The following is a 21,648-nucleotide window of genomic DNA, read 5'->3' as shown; positions in this document are numbered from 1 at the left end:
TAGGGGTTTTTGAAATCGTAAAAAAAATAGGTATACTCGTTATGTTGAAATGAAAAAAAATGTCTGTGTGGGTGTCTAGCTGCTCTAATATTATTTCATATATTTTTTGTAAAAATCTTTCACTATCTCATCATGCTGTTACGAAAGAATTATTTGTATTCAATTTTTTTCTTCCTGTTTTTCTTCTTCTCCTTTTCTTCTGTACCAATTTTTTTTTATCCGCCGAAGGAAATGGGCGTAAGCGCTTTATTCAGATATAGAGCTCGTCTTCTGGAGATAATTCTCCAGGACAATAGGAAACTATTCAGCCCGGAAAATGGGTCATGGTCGGCGTATTGTCGTTTCCATCTTTTTAAAAGAGGAAGGAAAGTGTCACCTGTAGCGGCGTCAGTTCGAATATAGGTCACGGTTCGATGACTACGAGTGTCTCTCGAATTTCACAATGTCATCGTCACTAACCCTATATTACAATAAGGATAATAATCGTAGCAGGAATATAACAAAGATCTTATACAACGATCTACAAGGAAATTGCAAATGTTCTTTCTCGCTTTCAGTATCGATTACGTTGAAAGAAATTCCAATCGATATGGCAATTTGCAAAAAGATCCAAATGTAACGCGTGTTGCTCCCAAATAAATATGCAGAATGCGTGGGTGCGAGTGACATAAATTAGAGGCGATGCTGACGGAAAGGAGATTAATTAAATGTATGGATCTATTGAGAATTCAAATGTGTGTGCGGCCTAAGCATGAAGGTAAAAATTGCGAAAAGCGAGAATGTCGAGAACACACACCGGCTCTTCTCTTTGTGCGCGCTAACCGGGTTTCTCTTTCGCGCGAAACACCTACACGCGTCTGTTGTACTGTCAGATACATACATCCATGCGCGCGCGCGCGCCTTGGAGCACTCTCGGTTTCGTTGGAGGAGGTCGAAGTGGGTCGCTCACACAAGCACGGCGCGTCGTTTCCGCTATCGAAACTTCCGGCTTTGGCAATCCGTTAATGTGAGAGACGCTAACGCCGTATAATGGCGCCTTCACGCAGTCGAGTCGGGCCGGCGAATTAATTAATTAAGGACCTTAATTAGGAACAGACTTATCAATCGGTCTCAAGTCCGCTATTGTTCGGAAACATTAAAATACTGTCGTTAGATTACATTTTAAAATATTAAAATAATATACAGATAAAAATAAAAAAGGAACTATTTATGGATATCGTGCTATTTATAGAAAACATATCGCAAATTATGTATAATAATCGTTCGCTATTTTTGTACGAACGTACATCTTTAAAAAATAAAGAAAATTAACGAAATAAATTAATAGAGTAAAATATGTAATGAGGTATGATATGTAATATTAAATAGAAAAAAAAGAGAATTTATTTTACGATTAAAATTTGACAAATTTATATCAAATAGTTTGATATTAAATAATCATAAATTGTTATAGTAGCGAACGAGATTTAAGATTTCAATTTCTAGTGTTCATAATAATTACATTATATTTAATTAATTCAATCCGACGATTAAAATATTAATAATTTAATCATTTAATGCAAATGATTAGTAAGTGAAAGAATATTACATAATTGTTAAGCGATATACAAATGGATTTTTTTCGAATATATTAACTTGCAGAGAGATTGAATAGAATAAAAATGTATTGCATAATACAATAAATATTCTATAAATATTCGATAATGTTTATAAAATATTTTATTTTATCGCACAACATATTTCTCCTAATTTTTCTTCAATTTAACGTGACGCGAACCGGATTCCGTAAACGTTGAATCGACACCGCTTGTAAATCAACACGCTTGTAATGCCTTAACGACCTCGATTACGCGTGATATTGTATTCGTCAATATCGATCGCGCGCTATCGTGATGGAATAGCTCACTTTTGTTTCTGCGCACCATTGTAATAATCACGCTTCTCTTTCCGGCCATTATAATATCGCTGCATTATATATATTTTCCTTATCCATCATTTATTCACTGACGCACAGAAATCGTGCGTCGATCGATGTAATTCTTTCATTTCCATAATGGTGATTTTTGGTAAACAAATTATAAATCGCGCATCAACTTTTACAGGCATTTCAATAAAGTTACTAAAAATATGGTTATATAACTAAAAAAATATTGAGCTTAACTACACAAATTTTCTTAATAATTTTTTCCTTTAAATTACACGCTGAAAAAGCTTAGCAAAACTTTATCACACATTTTGGAATTACATATAATTAAATTTTTCACAACTCCTTTCTCCGCCGTACAATTTGTTTTCCATAAATGATAGATGTGGCTTGTATCATTTCCGTTAAACGGCTCATTTAACTTGGCACGGGAAGGATTTAGCGAACTTGCTAGTATGAATAACGCGTCTCATCAATATACATAGCGATAAATGATCGCTAAATTACGTAATGACATATGCCGATATTCGATAATTGTGCGCCATGTGATTAATTGTGTGCCGATGATATAGCACGCGGAAGCACGAGTGGATCGATCCCGCTTTATAATCGCAATCTACTATACGCATACTTTAATCGACATGTAGAATCGGTGACAAAAATAATCTTGCGTATCGCTTTATGAAATAATGCGTTCTCTATCGAGAAGGAGACAGACAATTGTAAAAATTTTATTTTTATATCTTTATCCATTTATTCTAGAATTTCTTTTATATGTTCTATTAAATTATTATTACCATTTGTGCTCTTCTTCGTCTTAAACAAGCCTTCCTTATTATTATTGATTTATCATTTAGATTGATTATACGTAGATTTATTTATTTATTTCATTATTATATATATTTTTAATTTTTTTGATCCTTGGTATAATTGTAAAAATGTTTGTTTTGTTTGCGAGTTACATTTTCGCGAAAAGATGATAAAATTGGAAGAATTACATTCCTATGATGAGAAATCTATTAAATAAAGATGTATTTTTTTACGATTTCATTCAACATAAATTTTCCGTTTTCTTTTCGGAATGTGTTCTTTGCGAATGCACCTGCTGCACTTTGAATATATGCGTTTCTCGCAGAATGGAATGACGGCCGGTTACGCTCTGTTAACACCCACGGCAGTTCCATTCCCGGAGGAAACACTTAGTTAGCAATGAATCGATATCATCAACAATATTCGCGCGCTCCATGTACTTTCGTAATATATCGCATTATGCAGCTATCTTAGAAATTTTACTATACAATATTTATTAAATTGGGGCAAATTGTCAATATTTGTGACAAAAAGTTAAAAAATGAAGAGAAAGAAAATTATAATAATATTGTATAATTATAACATCATGCCAAAAATTAAAAAAGAAAGAAAATTACAATAATTAATCTTGCACTTATTTATCAACGCGTTGATAAATTTCCGCACAGAAATATTGAACAATAAAATTGAGAGAAGAGCCGGTTAAATGTCACGCGTTTTTAAATCTCGTACATTTCACATACACACAATTGCCATTCGCTAAATATACATTATTCGATTACGAAATATCGTTCTCGTATTATTGTGAGGCAAAACAGGTGTGTTGGTTCGAACGGAGATCGATCGATGTCATAATATCTCCGGGACTGTTTTCGGTTTTCGCATGATCGCCGTGGGCGAGAGGCGGCGAATCCGGATCCCGGAACGTGCGAAATAACGTGCTCGCCTCCTTTCTCGACGTGACACAAGGTGGGAAATGTGTCCTCGCTGGCACACATGTACGAGGCGTACGTACCTGCGTACTCTCGCACGCACACACACATACGCACCTAAGAGCGCCGCTTCTCGACGGCGTGTCGGACGCACGTGATGTCACATAGAAAGAGAGAGTCGTTACCGTTACGCAATGCCGGCCACGCCGCACCGGGACACGCGTCTGCGCGTGCGCGCCTGCGAGAAAGTTGCGTGGCCCGGCCAAACGCTGACCTTACGTACTGTTCGCACATGTATGTACACCTACACATATGCGCTCGCACAAATGTTCCCTAGATCCGTTTCGTTCGATATGATTTTTGAATAATTTCGAACGACATGTGATAACAGTGTGCTTTTTTCTTCATTTTAACCGCAAGAAAATATTTGCCTTATCATTTTTATTAAGTTAGTTTATCAAATGCCAAATTCAAGTGATTCTTTTGAATGCATACAGATACCATGATATCCGAAATGCTTCTGATTTTACAACTCTATCTATTTTCGATATTATTTATGAGAAGTGTTAACAAATATATAATTTGCATTACATATGCAAATAATTCTTTGAATAGAATTTTGACGCAAAAACATTTTATTATTTTATACGAAATAATAATTATATACAATTTGTTCTAAAAAAACGTATATAAAGTACTATAAATATAAAATAAGGTCGGTCAGTTTTATTTTTAAACTAATATAAAATGATAAAGTGATAAATACTTATTTGGATGTGAACACTTAAGAGAGAGTTGATGTGTATATTTGTCAAGATTAACGATGCTAGATATTTGCTGGCCAGTATTTCCTTCTGTTGCTCTAAGAATAATTTCGCGATTGATTTTAATGGCTTCGTTTAAAGTAATTAAAACCGCGCGATGCATATTAATTTCTAATCAGATCGAATGGAACTTGACAAGCGAGCGAAACTTGTCTCGGGCTTTTAGAAACTATGAAAACCGGAACGTGGTAATGGTGATTACCGGTGAAACCTTGCTGGTGCGTCGATACCAGCGGAAGTCGACTTCTGGTTCTTATGGGTGAAACGAACAGGAAGCGCACGGAAGGTGAAAACGCCGTGAAAACTGTATATCCCATTGATCGAGTTGAAACGAGCGATCGATGCGACTAGACCCACTCCCTCTGTCGCATTCGAGGGCGCGAGTCAATGCCAAGTGAGGTCACTCTACTCGTTTCCGGCGGGGGAGTAAAATTTATCTCCCATTCGCGAGAAGCTGCGAGCCTCTCTTAAGATTTATCTCGGTCAATCGTTTCAAAACGTGATGAAATCGGAAAGAAACGACGTCTCTTGACGCAAGACCCGCTGAGATAAAAATCCCGTCACTTTCTGACTTTAAGAGACACGATGGTTAAAACTAATCATAACTAATAATAAGATAAAAGTAAACTTTTGACGTTTCGACTTCAACCATGCCCGTCCCTTTCTTATGTTCGCGGAAGTAGACGGCAGCGAACAACAAAAGATCGTTGAGAGTCGATTAAATCTTCACGCGTGACTCGCGCACGTGATGAAAATGCGAGACGACACATTCGGCCGTCCGTTGTGCCTGCAAAGGAATGCAGCAATAAAGTGAAGCGACGAGGTATTTTCGAACAATAGCGGGCCTACTAACTTCCGGGAGCCTTGAAACTTGGAAGATATTTTATTTATTTTTTTTCGCGGTAGGTCTCTAAAAATAAATCCCGCGAATATGTCTTGTCAGTGACTCCCAGAATATTTTGAATAAAAAAAAACAAGTGATTTATGTTTAATATCAATCTCTTATAGCGACACGCTTCGTTAAGAAGAAGAAGAAGAATGAATGGATGGTTCGAACGAGATAACGATATATAAGATTGAATTCAATAATAAATTATATAATTAAAAAAAAACGATATCTAATTGACTTGACTTGCTGCGATGCTAAAATGCAATCGCGATTTCGATTCGATTCACGAATCTCGGGCCACTATGACATTATAATTCCATCGATTCGTACGTGAATGACTTTCGTAAACACTTGTAACGTAATATGAAATATGTCAAAGCTGGCCTAAAATTTTGGCAACTATGGCAAGTTTTGCAAGAGTGGAATAACGCGATATTTCTCGGTGTTAAAATCGAGTCATAATTTTTTAATTTTTGCGCAATGGCTATTAAATTTTCTGTTGCGATTACATGACGCGACAATTGGAGGGAAAAAAAATGTTACATTCCTCGTTCCGTGGCGCCTCGCAAATAACTCGCATCCGCGATTATTGTAATGCTGCGGCTCTTACGAAGCTGCAAGGATGTGCAATTTGTATAGCGGAGGTGAATATTATTCATGGGAATACCGGTCTCTGTAATCTGCTGTACCGCGACGCGCATTAAATGCCAGTTTTTCTACGATTTCATGCGTGATATTTAAGCGGTCCTCTCCGATTTACACACATTTCATCAACGCGGAGATGCGTTCTTATGTGGATATCGAAAGTGAAAATTTTTACTTTGCAAACTTGTTTATTCTAGCGTTACCTGCACTTTAATATTACCTGCTCTTAATTTAAGATGGTACAAAAGTTGTGATAGATCGTAGAAAATTATTAGATAATATTATAACAAAATTTACAATGAAAAAAAATCGATAAAAGCTGCTGTGAACGATGCTTTAAAAAAACCCATAATAGATAACAATCGAATAAAATAAATCGTTATCGTGTTTATTTATATTGTACGACTAAAATAAATGTCTGATGGAAATTTATTTTGATCGATTATTTTTTTAATCTATCGTAACTCTAAAACAAGTTACAAGACATCCGCATGGTTGCATAACAATCCTCGCCGACCTTCTGAGAGCGAGGAGACGAACGAGTCGACGAGCTCGAGGATCCTCCTCTTCAAGAGTTTGAGCTCGCGAGGAAAATTAATCGATCGGATCGGTCGCTGCCATTTTCCACGGCGGATTTTTCGGGTCCGCTGCCGCGAGAAATTGCTTAATGAAGCCGCGCCGCATGAAAGGAAGGTAGAAACGTTGCAGTGGGTCAAGGAGAGACGCCGGCTTTCACTTCCTCTCGACGTGAGCTCCTCGAGAGAGAGACCGCCTCCCGAGTCGTGGCCTTTTTTTTCCTTCTCCTTCTGCGTTTTTCCTTCCCCTCCGTGAGAATATTTATCCGCCTATGATTACGCTCGATTATTTCGACCGACGGGCAGATGTGTTTACGGTAAAATCTTAATGAACGCCTCCCCCAAATTGATCCACTTAACCTGGACCTGGACGAGGGATCCGCGATATAATGCACGGGTCACGATAAGCCGCTTGTATCTCGTATAGCATTATTTCTCATTCATTAATGAGGAGTCGGTGCTTTGCTTTTTGTAAAGCAGCGAGTAAAAATCATGCTGTGTTTTAATTTCTGAGATAAAGCAAATCGTTAACTCCCTCGTTAAGTTTTGATGTTTATTATTATAAAACCCTTCTTAATATCTATCGAAATATTTCATCACAACGAAAATCGGATGGTTATCATCTCCCGAGTGATTATTATCTTCAGATAAATATCGTTAGAACGCGAGGCAACTCGACTTTGTATAAATAAAGTTGAGGCAAAGCGTGAAGAAAGTAAAGAAAAAGTTGCGTAAAGAACGATATTTTGTCGTTCGTTTGATTCATTCAATGTATTCATTTAGCTTAGAGAAAGATTAATATTTCTAATACCGCTCGTTATCATTTATTTAATCGACGTTATCGCGATATCCGTTGCAGTGGATACCAGGGAAGTCCAGCCGCACGACACGGGCGAGAAGGAACAATTAGGCCTCGCGAGCGTGAAAGTAGAGCCGGGATCCACCAGTGCGACTACCACCAGTAGCACAGGAACCCGTCTGCTCCATGGTATCCTCTCCCAGCATCCCCAGCAGCACAGCCTGGGGCTGCAGAACGGATATGGCCGACACTTGGCCGGTCACGCTCAGATGGGCCAGCCGCCTTACACTACTGCCGCCACGAGTACGCCAGGTAAAGCATTCGAAAACATTGATGAGATTTCTGGAGCACTGGCAGTTTATAGATTGCAACAGATTTTCAATCGATTATGATTATGATATAATTTAGAATATAATGAAAAGAATATAGGTTTGGAAAGAGGAAAATGAGAAAGAGAGGTTTGATAAATTCTGAATAGACATAAATGAAAAAGGAGGTCCAGTATAATAGAAAAAGAAATATGATGGCAGATTTATAATAGAAAAAATATATACAATTAAAGAAACATAAAACAGAAAGTAAAATACATAATCGTAATTTTAAAAAAATTTAACATCTTTCCAAGAGATATATTTCAAAAATTAATCAATGTCGATATCGTTTCTTAAACAATCTTGAAACGAGCCATTTAGAGAAAATTGACTTGTCATTAAAAGCACATGTCATATTTTTTATCTCGTCTTAATTATTTCTACGCTTTTATAGCTTAAATGTAACAATATGCAATGCATCTAAAAAAATTTCACAGATATTTGCATTGCGAAAAAATATTACATTCGATCTGAAGCAAATAACTAGTTTGACTTTTTGCGGATAATTGACATTTATGTAAAATAAAACGATTTCCGTTAAAATGATTTCCATTAATTGGATCACGATAAATTGAGGCGCGAGAGCTCTCTTGTAAATGACTTATTATCGAAGCGACAATCGTGGATTATTCGAACGTTTCGTCGGATAATTGCATCGTCGATCGGTCGTCCTACTATTCGCTAAGTAACCGAAAAGTAGAACAATCAGACAATCGTTACGGCGGTTAAGGAGAGGTGAGAAAACTGATCGGCGCGATTTCTTCGGAACAATTATAATCGCAACACGCGACGCGGTAAGCAATAAACGAAAACAAAGTAAACATTTCCGCGTTTGTAGCCTGAAATTGGGATTAGTGGAGCAACGTCGATTTCACAAAAAGTTGCAACGATGCAACGACAAAACCGCTCACTGTTACATTTCGCCAGGAATTTGGGCATAAATCGATTCTTAAAATACTCGACCCGGTTGTTGCATAAAGCAGCGATCGATCGAATTCGCGAATATCGGTTTGCATAACGCGACAATGACGATGACGAGACGACGACGATGATGAGAGAGGGAGGACAGGAGCGAAAGGGAGCAATGACTTGTGCAGAACCCTTTAGGACCCGTTCGAGACGGTTAGCCGCGTCGAGAGGGAGGGGAGGAGGGGGGGAACCGTGGGAAGAGCAAGCGATATGCATACCCAATGACCGGATGACCTTCGCCCGTTGCATAAAGATGCCTTTAATTGACGGCGCGCGCGAGAACACGTTCGATAAAGCCGAGCGAGCGAGCGAACGAGCTCTCTGGACATCTCGATGGGCCATCTAATTTGTTTAAAACGACGCGCGGCTTTAATTTAGAGTGTATCGAACCGGTCGCGATCGGCTCCCTGCATAATATTGAATGGTGATTCGATAATTGCGACATATTTAATGTAAATTATTCAATATTCAGTTGTGTAGATTGATGAGAATTATATCGAAATTTCTGTAATAAAATATGCTCTTAAGATACTTTGGAAGAAGTAAAAGGCAAATTATATTGAAAGAAATACGCAAATACAGGAAAAATAAAAAAGAGAAAATTACAAGTGAAATAATTTTATACAAGAACGATTGATAAACCTACAGCTATTTTTTATTTTGATAATAATTTCAAAATAATATTTAGAAACAAAAATAAATACGCATCCTTTTTCTTACGTCATAAATATTCTTTTAGCCTTGATGCATAGAACTTGTTTAACGAAGTAATAATTTCGCGATAACACGAGACTCTTTTTTTCAACACGCGATAGTCGAGCGCCTTTCATTTATCGTGCTCTTTTGCGCGAAACGGTCTCGTCGAGATTAATCGACGATGTCGCGCTTTATCGCTAGCCCTAAACTCCGCCGGTTATTTATCACAGAGGACGCGTCCCCTTCCTTTGTTTCATGCCGTCGTCGACCGGAAGCAGGAAGCGGATCACTGCCAGCAAGCCCAGCGGACAGCGGAGTCAGCGATGTCGAGTCCAGCACATCCTCCGGTGGCAACGAGGACGCGAATCTCTTACTAAAAGCCAGGCTCAATCCTAATTCGTCCCTCCAGCCAGGTCTGGCATCTCATCACTCTCATCTGTCATCCGGTGAGCTCGATCTTTATCTTACGCTTATCGACCGTTCACTGAGAAAAAAATCTGGTTGAATTAATTAGAAATCTGGTAGATTCAATTAGTATGTCTGTTGGAAAATGGGCGAATCAGAATTCCTTTAGAAATTACCAGAGTATGATTAATTTCTTCCTGTTAAATTTATCAAATTTTCTTGGTAATAATATTAAATTTACAAAAAATGGCATCACTCTGCCCATGTTTAGTTAATGTTTAGTTAACTAGAAATTCTGCTTGGTTTAACCAAAATGCCTTCTATCAGATACGTCTTGTTGATACAATCAAACAATTTTTCTCAGTGTTGACATGCTTTTAACGCATGTATTCGAGATAAATAATTATATAAAGAATTTTAATTAAAGCATAATTGCCCTTATCTTTCTAAAGATCTCTTATTAATCTCGTATATATAATAGAATCATTAAGAATATTTTTCATAAAATTGAAATTTCAAAATCTCACTCTTTAAATGGATCGAAATAGATTCTCTAGCGACTTTATAAATTTCTTATCGCAATTATCTATTTCTCTAGAAAAAGTATAATTAGAAATTTGATATTAAAGCCAAAGACAGAGATTTCTATTTAAAATGTTAATTTAAATTTATATAATTTAAAACATTTGAAAATGCGATTACAAATCTTGCGCGTCTAGCGAGATGAAATATTGACGAGAGATCAAAGCTAAATTCGTACGACAAGTTTTTCGAGGGAACATGTACTTTTTTATCGAACGCCTGTATCGATTGCTCGACAGCAGCACTCGGCAGGACGGCCTGCCACAGCCCCGGGGTTTACCCGTCGACGGCGACCTTTCTGCCGCCCTCGTATCATCCGCATCAGCATCATCCCTCCCAGTATCATCCGCATCGGGGGAGCTCGCCGCATCATCAGCACAGCAACCACACCATGGGTTCGACGATGGGGCCGCCCCACCATCACCACCATCACCATCAAACGCAGAGTCTACAGCACTTGCATTACCGTCAGCCACCCTCGCGTAAGTTTGGATTCTCCATTTTTTATGAATACGTGTCGTTGTACACAATTGGCAATTTTCCGCGAATCTTCGGCTTCCCTTGACGGTACTTTTAACTGATTACGAACAACAGGTAAAATAATGACAATAATATTTCTTGGACGGCAACTCAGTTAAATTTCTGTCGGGTTTTCAGCTGTAAAAATGTATATTCAAAATATACAGTAAAATAACGCGCGCTTGATTTGTTTAACAGATCTTGAAATTTCGAAATGTCACTCCTTTTATGGATAAAGCGATCGGAATAGATTCTCTTCTAGCGATTTACGGATTCGGACTAGATTTACAATAAGGCGGGCCTTTTCTTCGACCTCATTTTTATCGGTAATTTCGACGATAATATGTATCTTCGTCCTCATCGCGATTGATCGGCGGTCGAAGGGAGGGGAAGAAAGCGTTTGAAACAGTGATTTCGGTATCTCGCGTCTGGCATCTGAAACCTGGATCGTCGTGACGATTCTCGGTAGCCCGAGTTTATTTCGACTCGGTAGAGATATCGATTCGATATCACCTCGACCAACCAGACGCGATGACGATATCAAATCGATAGCTCTACCGAGTTGAAATAAACTCGGGCTACCGAGCCCGGAATATTCTCGCTTTTGACGGATTAGCGAGCATAAATGTAAAAGACACGAATACTGTGAGAGCGGTTTAGCGATACCGCATCATGGTTTTAATCCTCAAAACGTCAGTCTTTCGTCGAACATGGTGATATAAGCCGCTTTAGTTTATTTTTTGGCGAATGTATGTCGAAGGGAATTGTGACAAAAAAAGTATTATCGCTACCGATTCGGTGACTAGGTGAATATTTATAAACCTTCGTTGAATATATCAAACGGCTTGTAAAAGCTGATTGACGTGAGGCATGACGCGAGAAAAACTTGAAAACGGCAGATTTTTTCGTATCCAATTTGGCGAAACGCGCTGCAGCTCGCGAATAAAATGATTGCGAGTGAGATGCGAAAATGTCTATTAATATTATACATGTTTCATTTTTAATATATTTGGAAACATTTCTATTTCTTCTCATTTTCAAAATAGCAAAGATCTTTAAATATTTATATATTTATATCTTACCAATTGTATACCATTTTAAACATACAAAGTGATTGACACTTTTAATTCCTCGTTAGAACCGAATAATCCGATATAACACAGTTCTCCTCTTATTAAACAAAGCTCTGTATAATATCCACCCCTAGATGCAAGACCGACTGACGTCAAGAAATCCCAGATACGCCGACGCAAAATTAAAGTAATTAAAGCAAATAAAATTAATCCCTCGGAAAGATCTCCGAGAAGGATAAAGTATTTTAGATGAAAAGAGACAACAACATTTAATCCGCGTGTCGCGATTTCAAAGGCCTGCGCGATCGTGGAACAGAAGTTGGAGCGAGTTTCTTGAACGAGAGCGCGAAGCGAGAAGGCAGGAAACGACGTCAGCCGCGATCTAGTCGAGCCTGAAACGAAATCGCGAGCGGAGAACTCGCGGCAGATGCCAAGTGAAAGGATTCGCTTTGTCGTCGCGCGGGAAAACGTTGAAAAGTGCGACTCGCGAGCGTCGTCGTCGCCGTCGCCGTCATCTCCGATGCACGGCTTCGTTTCGTTCTCGTGACCCACTTGCCGTTCTCCGATTCGACGGCCCAGATTCGCTTCCTGCTGCTGCTGCTGAAGCATTTCCGTCTACGCTTTCGCGTCTTACGGTCGAGTGCAGTTTTCTCTTTCGATGCCTGTGATTGTCGAGAGCCATCGTTTTTCTTCGCGAGATACAGTCACGTGATTAGATATTCTTCCATTTTTATTTACATCAAATTTAATTCGTTAAAAGTACATCTTTTTAAAGGAAACTTTTTAATAAAGTACAATATTCAATTTTAAGCATAATAATTTAATTTATACAGAGTGTCTATTCGTTGAAAAATCTAGAATTGTTATGAATTTTTTTTATATCTGGAAGAATCAGGGAATTTTCATGAACTCTACTTTTTTGAAAAATTTTACTTGTATCGTAAACAATCGACAAATGAAATAAATTATGTGTGTGTTTAAAATATATTACAAATATATTTTAAATATATATCTGTCTCTGTTTATACTTAATAATTTAGCAAAATATTGAAAATGCAGTGCATATTTTTTTTATTGTAATTTTTAGTGAGACAAAAATGAATATGTTATCTTACGAAAGCAGGTGAAATATGTGTGTTTATCTTGCGAAAGTTATTCAGTTTTTTTTCAGTACATTTGCAAATCTAATACTAGAAACTTAAGTAGCTCTGTATTTTTCCTTTCGTATGTGAATGAAAAGTATTACAAAACATACTTTAGAAAAACTTACTTTAGAAAATTATAAGAAAATCTCTTTAAAATATCCTTTTCTAAAATTTTGACTAAAAATACCTGGATGATCAAGGAATTTTCGAAAATTTTTTTACAAGATTTCAGTAAACATCCTATTGTAAAAGAATTTAAAGAAGGGAAATTAAAATTAAGCAAGTTGGCGATCCTAAAAGTCGAGGACGCGACCGGAATAATACTTTGCGGATAGCGGATATTCGCGCTTAGTATTTTCTCGATTTATTTGCGTGTTAAGGTGTCGCGAAAATTAATTATGTACGCAAACGATGTGTCAATGCGCGTCGATAGCCGGTATAATTAATTAGAACGCGATCGGCCGATCGGAAGATTACTCGGCTGCGATTTCGCAAAAACTCTTCATTTTCGCCATTAAACCGGTTCGATTCGAGGCAGCAGCTGATCTCGACATCTGGCGCCGCGTGATTCTAAGAGACACGGCCGCTCTCGGATATCGGCGCCAAGGTTGATTTCTTGAGCTCAGGTCGCGGTGGAAAGTGCCGAGGCTTTACAAATTGCGGTGAAATTCTCGGCGTGCGAGCGCCGAGTATCAATTATCGCCGCGAAAAGAAGAGAAAAGAGAAGCGCGCGCCGAACGGAAGCGGCAGGATTGCGTTTTATTATCGTCGTAGGCTGCAATTCCCGCCGCGTCGACAATGAGATCGAACTTTCCCTAATTGAAAATATCCCGCGCACGAGATGCCTTTAACCTCCTTTTTACGACGTCGGCGGAAATGATTGCCGTGCATCTCCGCCCGTACCTTTAAATGCCACTTCTAGCTGCGCCGAGATCGATGTTTACCTCTCTGCGAATTGCAATCATTCGAAATATATATTTACGCTAATAAGTGGATCTTGATAAAAATTTGCGGTTCGAAGTAACGAAGTCTTTCTTTTTAATAAACGCTATTAATAATCAACAATTAATTTATAAAACTTAATTTTAAAAATGCTGTGAAGATAGAAATGAAGCATAGAATTTTAATATTTGTGTAAAATTTTTTTTAATATATTATTCTTTTCGAGATTAAATGAAAAAATTATATAAATTGCTGTGGAAAATGTTATAGTCTCTCTCTGTCTCTCCCCTATTTATGATAATTTTCTCATCTGACAATTAATAAGAGAAATACTTTAGTTTCCTTCTTATATGAAAATATCCTTTCCTTATTCTAAAAATTCGATATCTTATTCGTGATTGAATGAAACAGAAGAAGAGAAAATTTATCGATAATCAAAAGATGCAGCAGCAAAATTACATAATAAAAAGTAAAGAAACTTTTTCGAATAAAATAAATTTCGAAAATGTAGCTTGCGCTTTACTTTACTCGCACACTTGAATTTTGCAAGAGAGACGAGGAAGAGGATATTTTCCTATTTTTTCCTCTTTTCGTGAGAAAGGAGGACGCCGCTACGTAAAGTTTGGAAAGTAAAGGACAAAAGTGCCGTAACGACACTGCGCCTCGAATCGCCGCGCCGAGTAAAAGTGTGCCAGATTGTATAATCGAACGTGAATAAGCAAAATGTTACGCCATAGCGATTTGGTAACGTCGCCGGCCCCCTCCCTCCCCTTCTTCCCTCCCCGTCCGTCGGGCACGGCCGTGTTCCCATTGCGGTAGGCGAAACGATTCGCGCGGGCGGCGATGGTGGACAGGAGAAAATTCAACCTGTTAAGGACAGAGAAGGAGGAAATAATATTCCAAGTAAAAAAACAATATTGACTATATTTCCTGTTGGTTAATGGTTCAATAAAATATAATAATTTTATTGAAATATTCGCTTAATTTTACGAATCGGAAGTAAATATTTCAGACACGTATAAAAAGATTAGAAATAATCAAGAGACAATTAATGAGATGCTTAATTTAGTTGCGACAAAAACTAGTTTAATTATAGATTTAAATGAAAGAGATTGTTGATAAAATTCGACGCGAAGAGCGTCCTAGATTTATATTTGACTTAAAATTTTCGATCAGCTGATTTGCATCTGTGCAGAAACAAGCTTAAATTCGCGTTGTTCTCGGGAAGAAATAACGATAACTATAGCTGATAGGAATAAACTGTGGTTTAATGGAATTCTATTCATGCTGATGAGAGAATCCCTCTTTCTCTCTCTCTTTCTCTCCCTCTTGAAAGCGAGAGCTTATGCGACTCGCTGCTGCGTCGAATAAATCTCTTCGGGATTCAGAACCGGCCACTGCACCGCGAGAATTTACGCTCTGCCAAAATTGCAATTTTCCGCGATTTCGCCGTAGCCAATTGGCCATCGGCCTCCTTTATCTAGATCACTGTACCGCACAAATATTGCGCAACTCGCCGGTAAACGAGATGATGCACGACTCGAAAACGAACTCGCGCCGTTTTCAGCTTTCAACTTTCTCCTCGACCAACTTGGAATCTTTATGCTCTTTGAGAAAAAAGAGGAATCTGTATGAGTGCACGCACAATTACTCGCAATTATTCGCGGATTACGCGCGCGGGTATTGATCCATTAAATCGATAGCTTGCTGGTTCACGCCGGATTTGTTTATTCGGTCGACCGATCGATGAGCATGAAAGACCGCGTAGGAAGACCGCCGTTTGCGTAGAAGTGGAAAACAGTCAGGGATGCTCATCGAGCGAACTGTTGGCCTATTCGTATACATCTTTTTTAGCCGTGTGTCGTGTACGGACCGGAATAGTAACTCGGGGAAAGAATAGCATAGCGCGCCGCTATTTCCGGCCGGATCATCATCGCTCGAGCCGTGATTCGTCCATTAGCACCTCTCGGCGAATGTGTGAAAGACCCTTTAAAACACGCCGGGAACGAAAGCGAAGGAACGCGAGGCGCGCGTTGGCAAACCGCGGTGGCACAAATTTTGACGCTGACGACGCGTCAAGCGAAAGTGTTACAAGGTTCCGCGAATAGCGATAGAATGTTAATAAGTTAAGACGGTTTTGGTTCCTGCGTTTCAGTTTGTCTTTGTGTGTAGCCTCGCTCGAAAGATATTCGAAAATTTTCCAAAATCTCCCGAATGAGATACATGTTTTTTAGATTCTTAAGAATGATTTGCATATTTAATGTCCTAGTTTTATCGTCGAAAATATTTCCTTTCCGTTTCATAAACAATGCACAAGACAGCTTGAAGCTTATTCGCGGGGATTATATTCTGTTACGAATATATATGTGAAAAAATGGATATCAAACTTCGAATAAATTGCATTGTTCGAATTAAAAGTTTCTGCAATATTCAGAAAAAAAAGAACACTTTTAAACAAGATTTAGCACACATTTATATAAATGTCACATTTCTAAGGTTTACGATCCTTTGATTCGCATCATTCGCCCGTACGTGTATTGTGTCAAGGACAAAGCCGATTTTTATACGAACGTGAATATCAATTACATTCTGGAACTTAACACTTGACATCAAAATAACCTGCGAATACATTAGCATTTAATTATCAAGAAGTGGACGCCGTCAAAATATTTTGATCTTTTTTAAAAACAATGGCAAACGATCTAGATATGCAAAACTGTTAAGTTTCAATTGAGGAAATGATCGTTTGACAACTTACTAGATGTATTAGCATAAAAGGTCGCGACTGTTTTCATTTTAAAGAAGCGCAACTCTTTTTCAAAAATAAGAGACACGTGTTCTGTCTTGTCATCGTAGAGAAAAAAAATTCTTAAAAAGATGTTCCTATTTTATAAAATAAATGCGCTTTCGATAGTTTTATAAAGAATAAGACTTGTGCACACAAACATGCAAAATTTAATTTTAACACACACAATTATATTTAATTACTATGTCACTTGTTATATGTCGTCCTTATAATTTTATCATCTCTTTTCGCGATTATATTCGCTATTATTACATTATATCATCGAATAACGCTAAAAAAACGATATTAAGGATGTAAAGAGATTTCATTGAATGATTTTTTTACTTTTCTTTCATATTTTTCCTTATACTTTTTTTGCGCGAAAACGAGCGTAATTGGGATCCGTGCCATCCTGGTTGCCCTAGATCAAGTCCTGAGATATTTTTAAAAGATTGCCAGACGTAATTCGCGTATACGACGCAAGATGCGCGCGGACAAAGAGGGAAGCGACGAGGAGACGAACGCACAAAGAGAAGCTGAGGAAGTGACTTTTTACCGCGGGAAATTTTGAGGGAAAAAATAGAACTCGACGCCAACGAATAACAGTCGCTTGCGAAAGAGCTGACATCCGGTTAAGGAGATTACAGAAAAATTTCCGCCTGCAGCTTTGCCGCTCGAAAAATCGCAAAGCACGGATGGAACAAAGTTGAATGATGCAATTATTGGTCCATGTTTTCGATGTGAATAGTTAAATAATTTAATAATTAATTTAATAAATAATTTAATGATTATTGCAACATAAGATTTGTAGGATTCTCCGAGATTATTTTCAGTCATTGGAGAAAAATATTTGTTCGAAGATGCACTTTTTATCTTCTCGCTTCGAGAAACGATCGGTTGTTACAAAGATTATCGATGGAAAGTATTATTGATTTAAAAAGCGTATAATTTATCGCACTGATAACTTAATTATAATTGCTATCCATGTATATCAGCGCCGGCGAAGAGTTATCGCAACATCAAAAATTTGCAATAATATTGACGCAGTAAATATAAACCTATCTCTCTATTTACGTGTATGTTTATCAGGCGGTGATTTAATAACACGGCTTACATAATCTTGACGAAATTATCTTCCGTATTACGATGTTTACATTCAGGAAAATGTGTATTATATATCAGATTATGTATATCTAATATGCAATTTTCGATTTGTAATCGTAACAATCAAGATTTCGTAAGATTAATCTTCGCAGATTGCTTGTTTTGCCAATCAAACTTGAAGGGAATATTCGATTTAAACTAAGCGCACGCGTTGCATTCCTCTCGAACGGCATCTCGCCGGACGGAAATAATAATCTTTTCACAATTGCTCCATGTAAATTAAGTCACTTACACAGCTGTCGGTTATCAGCGAGCGTAAAACGCGCTAGCGTATCGTCCAAGTATTTTTCTACCTCGGTTTACCTTCGCGATTGAAATCTTGTTTGGTAAAAGCAATCGATGATAAGCGAGATAAAGCCGAGAAAGGCCATCGCCACTGCCACGTATGATCGATCATTTTTATGATTTCGCTATTTGCGAACAAGCGCCTTCAATGGCGAAAGTGAGTCTCGAGCTCAACGAGTTCAAAGCTCTTGGTCAATATGTACCGACGCTTTTTCCGTTTTCTTAACAGAGTAAAAGTTTCTCGTTCTATTCTTAGTACTATTGTGCAATATATGCTTCGAAGCGTCGAATTTTTCCCTCGATTCGTCGAAATTTTCTCAAAGGAACGTGACAAGAAAATTGTTATCGAAATCATATCGTTTTATTTTCCCGCGCTTCTTTTCATTATTTTACCACCACATGTCGTAACGAAAAAAAAAGCTTATAAATAAAACAAACAAGCAGAGATTTGTCGTTAAAAAAATCCTTATTTAAGTTTTTGATTTTTTAAAAATCGACGAGAATGACTAGAACGCTTCAGTGTATTTGAAGAATCCTGATTCGGGCATCGCGAAACTCCCTTTGTCTTGAAGAGCGAGGACATTTTTTAAATTTGAATGAAATTGTTGGGAGAAATGGAGGAAGTTTCCGGGGGAGGAAAGAATTTCATAAAGCGGAAGCGTACGCATTTCCGGCGCCGCGGACAGCCTTATGTAACACGCTTCGCATACCGGCGAGCAAAAATAAAGGAACGTGATGCAGAGTGGATTCTGATGACGAAGGCTAGACTGAGTCTAGGTCTAGGTCGACTAGGCGCGGCCTCACATGTTGCGCTTCGTGCGATAGTATTATATATTTCCTGATCGGTATCCTTCGTCGATGAAATCGCGATACACAACGCGGAATATAAAATGTATTTAATTCCGATTACCATTCGTTTAAATTTTAATTAATTTGTATACTTTATGCGCAGTAAAAAAGGGGGATTTTTGCGCTTATCAGTTACTAATATTAAAATAACAGTCTTATTATATAAGAATTTAATAATTAAATTATAATTACTATTAATAAAAAATGTATTATATAAAAATTTTAAATAATAATACGTTTAATAATATCTTTCTTTAGTAATATAAAATGATGTATAGTTGTAAGCTATTTTTCTAAAGTTATATTTAGAAATAAATAATCGTAAGCATCCATCTGAATCGGATGTGAAAGTACGAGTCCGTTTCCCGAAACAGATGTGCGTTTCACCGCGAAGAGAGGAAAAGCGCGAGCAAGTGCGAGAGGAATAGAACGAGTTTCTAGGTCTAGGTGTAGGTCTAGGTCGACTAGGAAGAGGCGCGGTGGTCCACTTCCTGACCGAGGACAACAATCCGGCTTTTCTCTCGGGAATGCTCGCGTGAAATAGCACCAATCGCTCGAGCGAGACACGAAACAATAGAACCGTGTCGGCTCGATGATGTCGGTACATTCCATGGATGTCGGTTTCCATTCCATCGGAAGAAACAGAATTCGCGTTGCCGCAATTGTCGCAATAATTGATAACGAGTCGAAATTTAGCCTTTTATTTTACATGCAAGGCTTTAATTCAATTTATTTTTTTTTTTACGAAATAAATAACTTCAAATGATACATGATGGTTCTGCTTTATTTCGGTAACATCTGCGAAAGAATAAATCGGTGCTTGGTTCTCGTAAGAATTGCCTCGACAATCGCGGACTCGTCGATTTTAGCATAAAAATCGAAAGTCGGCTGGTGCATTCACATCGTCAACGTGAAATTCTCATGACTTGCTGATTAACGGCATCCGCAGACGTATTCCGGAAGTACGAGCGGTATCGAATTTTTTCTTGTAGGCCACGGCATGTTTCGCAAATTGCACGCGAGGCAGAAAATAACGGGTCGCCGTGAACGCAATCGACAAACGAGTCGCGCATGCAAGCTCTCGTTTGTACATTTTTTTTTGATTAAAGAAATTTTGCAATATTGCTTGTCAAATTTAAATTTAATAATTCGCAATCAAATACATTTTTTGCCTCTCATTTGCATCGCTTGCATTAATGTTGTGTTTAGATTGAACATATTTTTTGAATGCACTCCCTATCATAATTATTGTCTGTATATCGTGAAACATTAATTTCGTAAAAATTTAAATCTGACGATTCGCCATAAATTGTCCTCGATAAAGTTATGCACGAAGCGATGATCAGCTTCGCGCTGATATCGCGCAATCCAATAATAAGTTCAGGAGTGTTTCTTTAAATAACGCCGCTAGGTCTGTTAAATATTCACGAGGAAGTTAAACCTTCGAAGAAATTCGCAATTGTTACCGCGAGGAAGGTTACGGAATTAAATAGTTCGACGCGAATTCGCTTTGCATTCGTATCTCTTTATGTAAATCGCTTGCCAAATGGCTCCCGCAAAAATTATTTCTGCATCATGTAGAGTGAAATCCGTGGGGATATTCGTTATACTTCGGTATCGTATCGATTGCACCTTCTTGGTCAAATCTTTGATATCTCGCTATCTCCAAGTGAAAAAGACAAAGCAATAGTCTTTCAGCTTACGCTGCAAAATCGCGCAGTCACAAAGGAATAGATTATCACATGCATACTAACTGCACGAAATAATTCGAGGTTGCATTTCTCGCAAGTGTTGCCCATGTTGTCTTGCGAAAGAAACTTTTAATTAGAACATTGGCAATAATCAAAAATTATTTATCTGGAAAGAATTCATTGCTATAAATCGGCGAAATATATAAAAGATAACTTTGTAGAAGAGAACAATTTTAATTCAATGCGTTTACTTGGGAATCTATTATTTGCAAAAGTTTCCTGTTAGAGACTTATAAGATAATCCAAGATAATCCATGTATCGCGCGTAAGATTATTTTACACATTTAATTGGAATTTTTTCTTCATCAAGCTGCCTTTTTATTCTCAAAACAGAGCCAAAAATTATATAAAAAATGCAAATTAAGATTGCAAATAAAATGCACCTCAGGATCGCCGAACGAGTGCGGGATTTAAATCGTCGAATTTTCACGCGTGAAAATTACAGAGGAAGGAGCACACGTTATAATTCGCACGTGCAAGGTATGCGCGAGAGATAAGATTCTCGCGCGTTCCGTCTTTCGGCGTCACCCTATAGAGGAGGAAAGCGGTAGGAGGACGGAGGAGAGCACTCGGATAGGCGCATAGGCTGCGGCCAGGCGTTGGCTGACAGAGGAGCGCGTCCTTCCTGGGTCTCTGCCCCTACCGGGGACCGACGTATGTGTATTGTAGTATTGTATATTTGCAGTGTACATATTATCGGAGCGTGCGCTCCTC

General features: G+C 38.0%; 1 protein-coding gene across 7 annotated transcripts in view; it reads left to right on the top strand.

Annotated features, from left to right (window-relative positions):
* Eip74ef (Ecdysone-induced protein E74) overlaps positions 1-21,648 on the top strand; it is a 178,843-nt gene that overhangs the window by 134,361 nt on the left and 22,834 nt on the right. For 5 of the 7 annotated variants that reach the window (XM_083082316.1, XM_083082312.1, XM_083082313.1 and 2 more), the window contains 3 exons: positions 7,459-7,710; positions 9,713-9,880; positions 10,661-10,903. In XM_083082316.1, coding sequence (XP_082938442.1) covers positions 7,459-7,710; positions 9,713-9,880; positions 10,661-10,903 — 663 coding nt within the window. The remainder of the gene's footprint in view (positions 1-7,458; positions 7,711-9,712; positions 9,881-10,660; positions 10,904-21,648) is intronic. The other 2 variants (XM_083082315.1, XM_083082318.1) reach the window with 2 other exon arrangements.

This window comes from Camponotus vicinus, unplaced genomic scaffold, assembly GCF_025532165.1.
Source record: "Camponotus vicinus isolate PSW18456_S1 unplaced genomic scaffold, iyCamVici1.0 SCAF_11, whole genome shotgun sequence".
Taxonomy (NCBI): Eukaryota; Metazoa; Arthropoda; class Insecta; order Hymenoptera; family Formicidae; genus Camponotus; species Camponotus vicinus.
The sequence above is the reverse complement of the archived record's forward strand: the minus strand, read 5'-3'. Positions and strand labels throughout refer to the sequence as shown.